The 14,646-nt window shown below is 43.4% G+C and overlaps 2 protein-coding genes across 11 annotated transcripts in view; one reads left to right on the top strand and one right to left on the bottom strand.

Annotated features, from left to right (window-relative positions):
- The window catches only part of GLS2 (glutaminase 2), a 32,129-nt gene extending 24,677 nt beyond the window's left edge, over positions 1–7,452 (top strand). For 7 of the 10 annotated variants that reach the window (XM_083490088.1, XM_083490091.1, XM_083490082.1 and 4 more), the window contains 5 exons: positions 201–308; positions 1,491–1,552; positions 2,787–2,863; positions 5,412–5,475; positions 6,401–7,452. In XM_083490088.1, coding sequence (XP_083346214.1) covers positions 201–308; positions 1,491–1,552; positions 2,787–2,863; positions 5,412–5,475; positions 6,401–6,557 — 468 coding nt within the window. In that variant the 3' untranslated portion in view covers positions 6,558–7,452. The remainder of the gene's footprint in view (positions 1–200; positions 309–1,490; positions 1,553–2,786; positions 2,864–5,411; positions 5,476–6,400) is intronic. The other 3 variants (XM_083490085.1, XM_083490086.1, XM_083490087.1) reach the window with 2 other exon arrangements.
- Positions 7,453–7,618: 166 nt separating this feature from the next.
- Positions 7,619–12,464, bottom strand: SPRYD4 (SPRY domain containing 4). The gene is made up of 2 exons (XM_083490520.1): positions 12,236–12,464; positions 7,619–9,181 (listed from the first exon to the last, which is right to left on the bottom strand). The coding sequence occupies exons 1-2, from the start codon at positions 12,447–12,449 to the stop codon at positions 8,634–8,636; spliced, it is 762 nt and encodes a 253-aa protein (XP_083346646.1). The 5' UTR covers positions 12,450–12,464; the 3' UTR covers positions 7,619–8,633.
- Positions 12,465–14,646: the final 2,182 nt, after the last annotated feature.

Genomic DNA, 14,646 nt, shown 5'->3' with positions numbered 1-14,646 from the left:
CTGGTCCTGCTAGCTAGGGGTGATGGGAATTGTAGTCCAAAAACAGCGGGAGACCCAAGTTTGGTAAACACTGGTTTAACCCTTTGAAGGTTTCGTGGTGAAATGTTCTGCTTGTGACTTCACACGTCTGTTCCCACTTCTGACCACTTTCCCTTGTGCTTTGCATGCTCCTTGCTACCTTTTGTCTCTTCTTTCTGCAGGAACTGGTCTCACTCTTCAACTTCCACAACTATGACAACTTGCTGCACTGCACCCGCAAGATGGACCCACGCCGTGAAGGAATCGAAGTTAGAGTAATGACGGAAACGGTTGTCTGAAAGATAATGACAGATTTTAGTGGAAGAGGGCAGAAGTGAAGCTTGGGATGAGATGATTAAAATATATATATATAAATTGCACCAATGACCCGTCATCATATTATTATAATAAGCTCTGGATTCTATGCTGTTGGGTGCTTTGAAGATAAAAACTTTTTACTTGTCAGGCTGGCAACGACTGGACAAGTATTATTTACAAACTCCTCCAGATAGCTTCTGTGATAAGTCTCCGCACCTCTCACCTTCTCAGTCAAGAAATAACTCACAGAAATATCCAAGCAGCTCCCAACCGCCACCTCCTTTCCCCAATACCATCAATTATTTGAAATATATTCCCAGTTATTTGAAATATATTCCCAATTAAATTACATTACAAATACTAACATTTTTTGCTTTAGTTACAAGTAGGTAGCTGTGTTGGTCTGCCGTAGTCAAAACAAAATTAAAAAATTCCTTCCAGTAGCACCTTAGAGACCAACTAAGTTTGTTATTGGTATGAGCATGCACACGAAAGCTCATACCAATAACAAACTTCGTTGGTCTCTAAGATGCTACAGGAAGGAATTTGTTTATTTTTTGCTTTAATCAACATGCGTACGTTGGGAGTGTTGAACACCTCCAAAATGAGGAGGACTAGAAATAACATTTTGAGTACAGTGGTACCTCAGGTTACATACGCTTCAGGTTACAGACTTCTGCTAACCCAGAAATAGTGCTTCAGGTTAAGAACTTTGCTTCAGGATGAGAACAGAAATTGTGCTCTGGTGGCGCGGCGGCAGCAGGAGGCCCCATTAGCTAAAGTGGTGCTTCAGGTTAAGAACAGTTTCAGGTTAAGAACGGACCTCCGGAACAAATTAAGTACTTAACCCAAGGTACTACTGTACTGTGTGGGTGAAGTCAGAGAATACGAATAGTCCCAGCTGTAGCACATTCCAAAATGTTCAGAACGCTTTAAAATAGGATTAGGCAAATTCATGGAGGATAAGTCTGTTGGTGGCTGCTAGCCACATGGGTTAGCCTTCAGTTACTGGGAATCACAGTTGGGGAGAGTGCTGTTGTTCCTGGGTTGCAGGCTTCCCATGGGCATCTCGTTGACCATAGTGAGAATGAGCCTTTGGCTTGATCCAGTAAGACTTTTCTTACATTCTTAACACCTCGCTCCATCTCTTGCAGAACAAGACAGTGGTGAACCTGCTGTTTGCTGCCTACAGTGGCGATGTCTCTGCTCTTCGGAGGTATGGGCCAGCCAGCCAGTGCTGGGGAGAGATTTCTTGAACTGCCTTTTGATATACGATACGATATCTTTATTGTCATTGTCCCATACAGAGCAATTAAATTGAAAAATCTACATAAGACATTCAAAACCCCCGTAAAAACTCTGAAACCCCATTTAAAATACAATATACTTCTATAGAGGGACGCGAGTGGCGCTGTGGGTTAAACCACAGAGCCTAGGACTTGCCGATCAGAAGGTTGGCGGTTCGAATCCCCACAACGGGGTGAGCTCCCGTTGCTCGGTCCCTGCTCCTGCCAACCTAGCAGTTCAAAAGCACGTCAAAGTGCAAGTAGATAAATAGGTACCGCTCCAGCGGGAAGGTAAAGGGCGTTTCCGTGCGCTGCTTTGGTTTGCCAGAAGTGGCTTAGTCATGGTGGCCACATGACCCGGAAGCTGTACACTGGCTCCCTTGGCCAATAAAACGAGATGAGGGCCGCAACCCCAGGGTCATCTGCGACTGGACCTAATGGTCAGGGGTCCCTTTACCTTTATACTCCTATAGAGACTCCTTATACTGTGTTTAAAACCAGAATTGCATTTGGGTAGAAACTGTTTCTCAGGCGGCTAGTCCTAGTCTTTATGACCCTGTACCGTCTTCCAGAAGGCAGAAGCTGAAAGAGATAATTTCTGGGTGCGCACTATCCTGCGCTATCTCTGCAGCTTTCTTATGGCACCTGGCAGCATAGATTTGATCAAAGGTGGGAAGAGTGCACCCAATTATTCTCTCTGCCGTCTTTACAACCCTGGGATGGGGAACTTGTAGCCCTCCAGATGTAGCTGGACTGCAGTACCCATCAGCTCCAGCCAGAATGGCCAGTGGCCTCAAGGATGATGGGAATTGTAGTCCAACAACATGTGGAGGGCCATAGGTGCCCCATCCTTGATCAAATTCAGTGCTTCCCAAACTTGAGTCTCCAGCTATTTTTGGACTACAATTCCCATCATCCCTGACCACTGATCTAGCTAGCTAGGGATGATGGGAGTTGTAGTCCAAAAAACAGCTGGAGACTCAAGTTTGGGAAACACGGATCTAGTTTATCTGACTATAGTTTAAATTGCTCTGTGTGGTAGTCCTCCTCAGAGTATGCCCATTGAAATTAAGATACATGAGTAACAGCCCGTTAATTTCAATGGGTGTATGAGCAGAACTAGCATTGGAAATAACACTGACTCCCTTCTTGGCTTCCCTCTAGATTTGCCCTGTCAGCCATGGACATGGAACAGAAAGACTACGACTCCCGCACAGCTCTTCACGTAGCTGCAGCTGAAGGTAGCATGCTGGAGGCACAAATGTTTCATGAGTCTAGGGCCATGTTTGCACCTTGCAGGCTTGCACAGCCCCAATGCACCTCAGACCTTCAGTCATGCACTTCTCTGGTGTCCTTCTACCCAGTGTTTTTGCACCTGGCTATGGACCACTTAGGGACACGGGTGGCGCTGTGGTTAAACCACAGAGCCTAGGACTTGCTGATCAGAAGGTTGGCGGTTTGAATCCCCGCGACAGGATGAGCTCCCGTTGCTCGGTCCCTGCTCCTGCCCACCTAGCAGCTCGAAAGCACATCAAAGTGCAAGTAGATAAATAGGTACTGCTCCAGTGGGAAGGTAAACGGCGTTTCTGTGTGCTGCTCTGGTTCGCCACATGACCTGGAAGCTGTACGCCGGCTCCCTCGGCCAATAAAGCGAGATGAGAGCCGCAACCCCATAGTCGGTCATGACTGGACCTAATGGTCAGGGGTCCCTTTACCTTTACCTATGAACCACTTAATGACCAAGTGAAGATGCCTGGGTGCCAGGATAGTACCTGACATCTCCACCATCTGAGGATCATTGGGTATGGACTGTTCCCATACGCCAGGCATGGCCAAACTTGGCCCTCCAGATGTTTTGGGACTACAATTCTCATCATCCCTAGCTAACAGGACCAGTGGTCAGGGGCGATGGGAATTGTAGTCCCAAAACATCTGGAGGGCCATGCCTGCCATACATCAATACCCCACCCTGTTGAATTCTATCAGTTATATTTAATCTGCACAAGCAGAATAAATTTCTGGATCCAAAATGCTGAGCAGGAGCAGTCACAATTAAGAAAAAGAGGTCGGAATAGGCCAATAGATATCCCTGGATCAAGTGACTCTTCTTCTTTTAAGTTCTCAAAGCTCTTAACCTAGCTCAAGGTTGTCATCTGAACTAGCCAGATGTTTAAATGGTAATCACAGTCAGTCCATCATTTGAAAAACAAGACTTTAGAGCTATATTACGCAAAAATAGCAACTAGTCATTCCATTTTGGCGACTGCAACCTTGGTTTAAGGAGCCATTTTGCACCCAGCTTATATATATCTGAGTTTCTAACTGTGCTTCTGCCCTAAAAGTGGGGCCTAGTGTGGTGGTAGTGCTATGGGGTCAATATTGCATGGCTTCAATACAATGCGACACACCATTTCTGTTAAGTGCACTCACCATGTTCTTTGAGATTTGTTGTTGTTTAGTCATTTAGTCGTGTCCGACTCTTCGTGACCCCATGGACCAGAGCACGCCAGGCACTCCTGTCTTCCACTGCCTCCCGCAGTTTGGTCAAACTCATGCTGGTAGCTTCGAGAACACTGTCCAGCCATCTCGTCCTCTGTCGTCCCCTTCTCCTTGTGCCCTCCATCTTTCCCAACATCAGGGTCTTTTCCAGGGAGTCTTCTCTTCTCATGAGGTGGCCAAAGTATTTGAGCCTCAGCTTCACGATCTGTCCTTCCAGTGAGCACTCAGGGCTGATTTCCTTCAGAATGGAGAGGTTTGATCTTCTTGCAGTCCATGGGACTCTCAAGAGTCTCCTCCAGCACCATAACTCAAAAGCATCAATTCTTTAGCTATCAGCCTTCTTTATGGTCCAGCTCTCACTTCCATACATCACTACTGGGAAAACCATAGAGGAACATAATAAGAATCAAAGGCTATCAAAGATACTGAACCAGGGACATAAGTGGGGAAGAGGATTTAGGTGCAAGGATAGTGAAAATGGCCGGCGAAAGATAGAAGGCATCGCCTGGGAACTGGAGGTACCTGACGAGAACAAAATAAAGCTATCTATCGATGCTGAAGAGGTTTCCATTAGAGATGGAAATGTAAGGTACCAAACCACAGGTGGATAACCTGTACCCACCATTCCAAGATCTTGTTGGACTCCAACTCCCATCAGCCCCAAGATGGTGGGAGTTGGAGTTCAGCAGCATATATAGGTTTCTCTCCCCTGCTCTAAACTTTTACATGTCTCCACAAACTCTATGCAACCTTACGATAAAAGATGCAGGAATCTCTGTCTCTCTCCGCTCCCCCCCTTTACATTCCTAGCTAATCAATTTTCTGTGTTTTAAGACAAAAGTTAATTTCAAATATTTTGACTAAGCAGGACTATACAAAGTAATGCTTGTTTTACACTGGGACTGGAAAAAGTCCCAGGCTTTAATGTAGGTTAACGAGTATTTTTAAGGCTCTGTCTTAATGAGAGGTTAGCAGACTGTCACAGCTCATACACAAGGAACTCTGGTTTTGTAGCAAGAAAAGGACCTCAGATTAAACTATCACTGTGCTCTCTGCAAGCTATAGGGGTTTGGGGGGCAGACCAGGGGGCATTTAGGAAGAAATAAACCTCTTTCAAGGCAGCTTAGGTTTACAGTTTCACTGTGTCCATCTATTGCTATGAGTAAGCTACTTGCTCTGTAATAACCTTCCTGCAATCCACCAACTCTCTGCTTAAATAACTTTGTGACTTGTTGGGGGTGGGCCAAGAGCTTGAAACTTAAAATTCTGTTATTCCTCCCCCCTGCCCAGGTCACCTGGAGGTTGTGAAGTTTCTGGTGGAAGCCTGCAGAGTAAATCCTTTTGTCAAAGACAGGTGAGGAATAGTAGGCTTATGAAGGACTGCGGAGAGGGGAGGGTCCATTCTTAGCTGGGACATCAGGGATTGCCACAAACAAAGACAAGATGTCAGAGAGCCTGTTGGGCCTTCCCATTTGGCCCACTGGTGTATTTTGATGGATAGATTGATGGATCAATCTATCCATCACCTGATGACATACAAAATTGGGTGCATGACAAGTAAACGCATGGAGCCAAATTGAACAGGATTAATTGGGCACAAACTTTAACCTTGCTTCAGGTAGGTAGCCGTGTTGGTCTGCCATAGTCAAGTCAAAACAAAACAAAACAAATAAAATTTAAAAATTCATTCCAGTAGCACCTTAGATACCAACTAAGTTAGTTATTGGTATGAGCTTTCGTGTGCATGCACACTTCTTCAGATACCAAGTGTGCATGCACACGAAAGCTCATACCAATAACTAACTTAGTTGGTCTCTAAGGTGCTACTGGAATGAATTATTATTATTATTATTATTATTATTATTTTATTTTGTTTTGTTTTAACCTTGCTTCTTCCTTTCCAGTAACATAAGGCACTTTTTGAATGAGGTACCCATCTATGGTGGCTGAGAAAGGCACCCATTTTTATTTTTTAAGCACCAAATTCTAGCTTGATATGAAGAATCAACACCGTACTTCCCATGTATGCTCCCAATTCATCCTTTGCAGCTGGAACCATGACTTGAATTCAAACTGCACCAACAAAGATTCACTCCTCCTTCTTCCTTTGAACTTGAATCACCTAACATCATACCTCTTCTGGTGACTGACAGACAGGCAGTCCCAGCCACCCATCAAAGTGGTCTGTGTTGAGTTCTAGATCTGGCCTACTGATTGGATCCAGTTTCTAAATAGATGAAGGTAGCTGCACATGCCTTCATCTCTTTCCTTCTCTGCAGGTGGGGGAACATTGCCTTGGACGATGCTACGCAGTTTAATCACTTGGAAGTGGTGAAGCTACTCAAAGATTACCAAGACACTTACGTATTGGGAGCCAGCCAGGCCCGGGAAGCAGCTGAGGACCTTTCCAAGGAGAACTTAGAAAGCATGGTGTGAAAATTGTGAACTATTCTGTTAGCTGCATTTCAACACAAATTTAACTAGGTCACTTGCTCTCATTTCTGAAAGGAGGCAGACACACCAGCGGATGTACTTCTGCTTAGGATTTGAGCTGAGATGTGGGTCTCCCAATTCTTGGGCTATAGGAAACACCTACACCAGTTAGTTCCATGCACAAGCTCGATACTTGGTGACACAGCAGTAGACTTGATAAGAGTCCACAGAAACTGAGCTAGCAGCTATTGGGGAGAGAGACCAAAGTGGGACCTTGTCTCTTAAGCGCTAACACTTCACGCTGCCTGTAGATCAAAGCAGACACTGCTTACATAGGCAAAAGGCATTTAAGGCCCAAAGTAGGCCTGCCCCGTTGCCCTACACTGTTATCCCACTAAGTACTATGACTTTCTGTTGCTCCCTTCTTTCAAATAATTGTGAACCTCAGCATGCAGTCCTAGTATTTGTGTAATTGGGTTGGGGGAAGCTTTCAGGCTATGACTGCAGAGTTTTATCTTTTTTAACATTGCCATTTGATATACAATTTGTTAGGGTGGTTTGCAAAACAAAAATACTTTAAAACACCAGCTTTGAAGACCAGAAAGGGGCAAAGTGTACACCCACCTCAAGCCGTGCCTGCAATGCTGGAGATAAGACAATCTCTCTGGGCCTTAGTTTTCTAGACAAACTAAATATTGCCCTAACTTTCTAGACAAGTCCCAGGAAAAAAGTGGTAAGATCAAGAGGTGCGGAGTGATGTGGTAATACGGGTAGACAGAGTTACAACCCTAAGCATATTTGTTCAATATTTAAGTGTTAAGTCCCAACTGAATTTGCATGAGTCGAACGAGTGCATTCAGAATTGCACTCTGGAATAAAGAGAGAAGTTCAGAGCAAATGGTAGTGTTTTCTTCACAGAGCCTATCTCCTTTCAGCAGCAATTCTAGACTGAAGGGTGTTTTGTTTGTTTGTTTTAAAGCTTTTCTTAAACCATGGGATATTTTCAGGAAAAAGCACTGGTCAGTCCAAAGCAGCTTAGGAGAGCACCAACAGAAAATACAGTGTTTCAGATAAATTTATTTTTATTGATTGTGATAACTACACAACTGCCAACACACATACAGTTAACAGAATGCTGCTCTTCCTTGATTCAAAAAAATAGCTCCTTGTTGCCTTCAAGTTGTGTTCTATAAAATAAAGCATACCTCTGGAGAACGTGTCAGTGTGCTAGATCTGAGAGTACTGTGAAAAGAGTTTTCAGCTGTTTTCAGAACATTTCTGGCTTGATTTGTCACCCATATATTGCTGCTCCATTAAACACAGACAAAACTCTGTACAAGGAAACTCCTGCTAAGCCAGGGTATAATGGAATGATGTGGGATTATTGGGCTGTGTATTAAAAGAAAGTAATTCCTGTATAACTGATTATGTGCAACAAAGTTTATCAGTACAGGAGAATTAGAGCTCCAGTGGGTATGTCAGCATCTTAGATTCAGGCTTAGTTTGTCCTCCCACTGGCCCAGCAGAGGGCAATGGTGGCTATGCATTGTACACAGAGAGATCCAAGTGGAGTTTCCCTGCTTCCAGACATCTGAAAGCCTAGGCAGATACTTAGGCTGAGCAAGGGGACTCTATACATTATTAAGGACATGGGATAAGAGCACCAAAAGGTGTGGCTGATCACACACAATAGCTGCAAAGAAACAAATGGGACCGTGGAGCAACCACATACATTTTTCCATATGGACAAACCCTAATTTAAGCCAAGTGTATCCCGTGTTTGTAGACAGCCAACCAACCTCCTTTTACAAGAACAATGGAGCAGAGACAGAAAATCAGAATATGTGAATAAGATCTTACTACATTCCAAATGAGATGTTTCAACATGGAATCCAAAGGTCTCATCTTTTCCTAAGAGAAAACAGTCAACGGGCTGAATGGTACATATAGATATGAAACTTTGGCTCCTATGACAAGGGTATTGCAGGAGAGGGATTCCTTCTTTTATGTACCACTCTGAAGCCTCATATTCCAAGCAGTTTGCCCATCTCTCCAAACATCACTAAGCTGGAGAGGTTTTCAGTTCCTGTCGAGATTTTCAGGTACATTGAGGCCTGAATGCGTGATCAGTTCACCATCCCAGAGGGCAAAGGCGGGCACTACGGGGCCTTGGAACTCAGCAAAGATGCTGTGGACGGACACATGTTTGCTGACATCCACCAGGCTGAGTTTCGTGCTGTCGTAGTCCAAGAACAGACCCACTCTCTCTGGGTGGCCGATGTTCTTGATTGGAGTGGTCTCATTAGCGAACATGGCATTCCAGTGCCGGTTCGCATAGGAAAAGACCCAGGAGCGGTCATCTACTCCAACGCAACCGTCCCGGGAGATGTCCACGTCTGCTACCCCTATGCGGAATTGCTGCGATTCTTTGACAGTCACTTCCCAGTAGTGACGCCCACTGGAGACAGCCGTGTCACCCAGTACTACAGCCCAGTCTCTGAAGCGTTCAGGATTCCGGGGAACGCTGGTGGGATCAATCCCCACCATACGGTAAATGACACCAGTGTTCTTTTTGAACAGATCCAAGCTGCTGTGGGCCGTTCTCTCATCCAGCTTGAAATTGATCTCTGCAGTAAAAAAGAAAATTGCATGAGAGTCCATACGTTTTGCTGCTTCTCTCAGAAAGGAAGCAAGTTTAGCAGAACCATTTCACTCTGTGATCGCCAAGGATTTCCCCCTTACAAGAGGCGAAGAGATGTTGCTGGACTCCAACTCACACCATCCTCAACCAGAGTTGTAATCCAGAAACATCTGGAGGACAACAAATTCCCAATCCCTGACCCTGCCTTACATTTACATTTGTTGAACTAAGGGAGCTATTATGTTTCCTTTTGCACAGATTGATGTTAATAGAAATAACAACACACATTTACTATAGGGGAAATGGGTGTACTTGCTAAATAATAAGACAAAGCATAAGACATCAACTTGGAGAAAAGGGTTAAGGGAATAGGGCTATCATTCAATTGGACATTTTAGTTGTTCCAGTCAAAAGCTGCATCAGTTTCTGTAAGAATTAAAAAAATGTTCTAAAAACAAAGTATGGTTTTTCTTCAGATTCATGTATTTTCCTGAGATTAGAATGAGAAAGGCGCCTCTTTATATTTTTTATATTTTATCAAAGCATAGACAACAGAAATTAGGCTATCCCTGTCCAGTTAAGGGCATAACTGGGCCACCAGCCATAAATATGGAGGGGAGCGTGGATTATGAACAAGGTCACTCAAATGACAACACTCTCCCCCCTGCAAAATGCAATTGCCACAAATGCTATGGTTAACAACACAACCATTCAGAAGGAGGCTGGGTAGTACCCAACTGTGCCATCTGGTAACTTCTTCTTCATCATCATCATCATCATTATTTCAGCTGGCACCTTCATTATATACTTTTAGGCTCCTGGAACAAACGTTCCTCTTCAACCAGGCCTCTGGCTGATGAACATCCAATACCTTTTTAAATGTGTTGTGACACAGGATGGGAGGTTACGGGTTTGTTTCTATTATGTATTTTGTGTTTTTTATCTTCTATTTTAATGTTGTAAACCGCACTGAGATCTACGGAGGAAGGGTGGCAAACTGATTTAATAAACCACAACAGCAACTGAAATAATAATATTTTACTGGATGAACACTCCACCACTTTATAGCCAAGAGTCAGCATTCAGCAGTCATCTATGTAGCGTTATGAATCAAAAGGCAATCTTACCCCAGAAGCTACACAGCTACACACTCTCTTCCTCTGTAAGGGTTTTCATAGCAGCATAACTGTGCCTCTGTGGTAATGTATAGGCTACAGTTGATCAGATAGATAGATAGATCGATATAGATACACATACGGACACAAACACTTACTGACTTACATTAGGGATATCTGGAATCGAATAAGGAATCTCCTGCCTGCAAAGCCTGTGTTTTAATACTGAGCTACAGAAGCTCTCTTTAAATCATACTATGAAGAACTGCAAAACTACAGTGGTACCTCGGGTTACATACGCTTCAGGTTACATACGCTTCAGGTTACAGACTCCGCTAACCCAGAAATAGTACCTCGGGTTAAGAACTTTGCTTCAGGATGAGAACAGAAATCGTGCGGTGGTGGCGCGGCAGCAGTGGGAGGCCCCATTAGCTAAAGCGGTGCTTCAGGTTAAGAACAGTTTCAGGTTAAGAACGGACCTCCGGAACGAATGAAGTACGTAACCAGAGGTATCACTGTATTGGCAAACAGTCTTGCAGGAGAACCACTAAGCATTATAAATGGCAGCCATGGGCTTAGCCAGGATTTATGGGGATGGGGGCAGAACCAACCTATCTGTGATGCGATGGGTCAGTTAGTTAAGTATTTTAAGTATTTCCTTCTGGGAGTTATAGGGGTAGAAGTACCTAAACAGTATAGAAATTTATTCATGTATGCAACTACAGCAGCAAGAATGTAATTTGCCCAAAAATGGAAAGAAGACGATCTGACGAAAGAAGAATGGACACAAAAACTTATGGACTATACAGAAATGGCAAAATGTACCAGGGGGTGGGGGTGGGGAATATGAAATCAAGATAACTAACTTTTTACAAAAGAATGGAAATGGTTTATTGAATATTTGCAAATAACTACCAGACTTTTAGAAGACATCTGAAGGCAGCCCTCTTTAGGGAAGCTTTTAATGTTTAACCGACTACTGTATTTTAATACTTTGTTGGAAGCCACCCAGAGCGGCTGGGGAAACCCAGCCAGATGGGCGGGGTGTAAATAATAAATTATTATATTATTATTATAAATTGTAAATAGATAAGGACATTGGCAGGATTATTGTAATAACTGGCAGTTTTATAAGAGTATATAATTAAAGTAGATGAATAAAAGAATAACTTAATTTAGAATATGCAAGAAAAGATAAAAAAAATTAAGGAACCGCAGAAAGAGGAGGAAGTTGAGTCTTGAAATGTTTAAATGACTGTAGAACTACTGAAATGTATATAACTGAAAATGACAAAGTATTTTTATTTATTTACTTGATTTAGGGGGACAGCTGCCCCCTGCACCTCCATGACTGCTACAATACATATACAATACATATTATATTCAGCTTCGTGTCTGGGCTAAGCTGATTTATTTATAGCACTTGTACACCAAATAATAATAATAAATTCTAAGCAGGTTACATACAATATTCTATAAAAGTTGCAACAACACACACACACCATGTTAAACTCATTTTGCTGGCCAAAAACCAGATGTTCTGAGGCCCTCGGAGTATCCCGCCTCTTTATGAAGGGCTTTGCTACTCATTAGCAAACAATGGTACTGCTTTATTATTAATTAATTTATTATTATTATTATTATTATTATTATTATTATTATTATTATTAGCTACTTAACGCGAGCGACTCAAGGACCCTTAATTGGCAAAAGTGCAAAAGAGTCGACTCGGCAGAGGTCCTGCGCGTTTAAGAGCATCCTAGCAGGCAGAAGTTCAACAGGTGCAGGTTTGCTCGATGTGACGGTGCGGAGCCCTCTGCCTGCTGAATTTCGACTTCATAGCCCAAGGGAAGGATGTCATGGTGCCCGAGGAAAGAAACATTCGTAAGCAGCGCAGAGCCGCCATTGGGTATAACCGCAAGTACCTCTCCGGGGCGCTTCTCCCCCTAAACGGCGCCCCGCGACACACAGGCTCCAGCCTCGCTGCTTCACAGCCCTCAGCATGGGCGCCGCCATTTTGGAAAGGGCACTGCTCAACCGCGCGTGGACGGCGCCTGCGCGATTGCTCCTTAAGGCGGCTGCGGCCGCCATCTTGGAGGAGGGCAACACCCGCCCCAGCCTGCGGATCTCTCCCGCCATCTTAAAGACAGGCTGTCGCTATTGGTCCAGGAGAGCCGAGCTTCAGAGTCGCCATCTTCTCATAGGGCGCGGCGCTTTCTGACGCCGCTGGCGCCATCTTGAAGCGGAGGGAAGGCCGGCGAGGCTGTCATTTTGTTCCTGTTAGAGGGGTAGTACGTGGTTGTGGGCTAGAGAAAATAAATTGTTGAGATTCTTTTGGGAACGAACCCAAATTGTTTAGGGTTTTTTTTTGGGGGGGGGATAAATCTCCCCCCGCCCCAGAAAATAGTGATTTTAAGCTTTTGTTTATATATAGATATATATATATAGATATATATAATAGATACACACATACTGTATATATAAATTTTATAAAATTTTCTGTTTTACAATTTAGAATACTCATTTTAAATGCCCTTAAAATATCCATGACCTCCCTTGTTCTCTTTCCATGTTCATTTTACATATCATAAATTCCAGCATATTTTACATAAACTAAAGCATTCAGTATTCCATTATTACATCCATCAATACTCATTTTAAACGTCCTTAAAATATCCATGACTTCCCTTCTTCTCTTTCCATGGTTCATTTTACATATCATAAATCCCTGCATATTTTACATAAACTAAAGCATTCAGTATTCCATTACTACATCCATCAAAATAGATTTACAGTTGAATTTATCTTAATGCTGCCAACGTTTTCAAGCGTACACAATTTCCCCTCATATGTTCGATAAACATTTTCCAGTCTTCTCTCAACATATGTTCTTGTTCTCTTATTCTATATGTTAAGTCCGCAAGCTGCACATATTCCATCAGATTTTAAGCTTTTGGAGCTGTTACTGCTGCCACACATCGGGGTTTTCCCTGACATTTTGACGGTTTGGCAAAATTTCCTGCTGACACCATTTTTACACCCCAAACCCAGGACATGTCACGATTTTTCTTGACGTATGGAAAGCCTAGTTAACCTACTTCGCTAACAAGTGCATCTGGGAAGAACTTTACGTATTGTGATTTCTATCTGCTCTTAAACTTCGCTATAGGAATACGGTTGCAGCCTATGTTCTGGCAAAATACGATTCCCATCCTCTCTGGTGCTGAAGTGACTCCAAAGCAATCCATTACAATCTACTGCAGCCTAATAGGGTGGCCCCTCTGAAATTATTTGTAAATCTGGGCAGAGAACTCTGCATGACTATTTCAGGCCTGTTCCCCTACATGGCAACACATCGAAAAAGGAATATGAGCCGATTAAAACTACTTGTGGTTGTGTAAACAGGCCTGGTTTGCTTTATGTTTAACGTTTTGAGCCAGAGCTTTAGCATGGCTAAACCGCTTCTGGAGCAACGGGACACCCTGACGGAAGTCAGAACGCATGGAAACACCGTTTACCTTCCCACTGCAGCGGTACCTATTTATCTACTTGCACTGGTGTGCTTTCGAACTTCTAGGTTGGCAGAAGCTGGGACAGAGCAATGGGAGTTCATCCCATTGCGGGGATTCGAACCGCCAACCTTCTGATCGGCAAGCCCAGGAGGCTCAGTGGTTTAGACCACAGTGCCACCCGTGTTCCTTTTATAAACTTAATAGTGTGTGTGTGCGCACACACACACACACACTTTGATTCACTCAAACTGATAGCCAAAAATAAATAACCCAGTTTCAGCTTTGTAAAAAAGTTCATGAGCAACAAAACTAATTGGACTGAGATTGGGGAGATTTGGGTTGGTGTTAGGCCCCAAGCTACCTATTATATGAGAGATCAAGGATTAGGATTCCTAACATTTTTTTATTATGACTTCAAATGTGTCAACCTTGAATAGGATCAGAGCAGTAGTTGTGATGGAAGATATTTAACCCTTCTATCCAGTTGCAGTTTTCCTGATAGAAATCCCTGCTCCCTTCTGCTGCTGCTATTGGCCTGCAAGTGGGAAACAACTGCCACAAATCTTTGCATCTCCTCACCCTGCCCTAAATGCAGGGGCAGTTGGAGCTGAGAGGCATTTATATTGGGGAAATGGTGGGGGTTGGTGTCAGAGGAAAAGTTTAAACAAGCACATAGAAGTGGTGCTTCAATCCAATTTATGCTTATCCCTGTGGCTGCTTTTATGTAAAAATAAAAACATTGGCATATGTCTACGTAGGTTGGCACAGTTAACTGCAAATGTTTAAAAAGGTTTGAAAAAACACGCTCCAAATTCCATGTCACT

The sequence above is a fragment of the Podarcis liolepis genome (assembly GCF_965112155.1).
Source record: "Podarcis liolepis genome assembly, chromosome: 2".
Lineage (NCBI taxonomy): Eukaryota > Metazoa > Chordata > Lepidosauria > Squamata > Lacertidae > Podarcis > Podarcis liolepis.
This window is presented reverse-complemented; position numbering and strand designations above follow the sequence as displayed.

Excerpts from the sequence above, each read along its gene's own strand:
- SPRYD4 (XM_083490520.1), bottom strand. The coding sequence starts at position 12,449 with ATGGCGGGAGAGATCCGCAGGCTGGGGCGGGTGTTGCCCTCCTCCAAG. Across the intron at positions 9,182-12,235 it reads GGGAGAAGCGCCCCGGAGAG|AGATCAATTTCAAGCTGGAT; the intron begins GTACTTGCGGTT and ends TTTTTACTGCAG.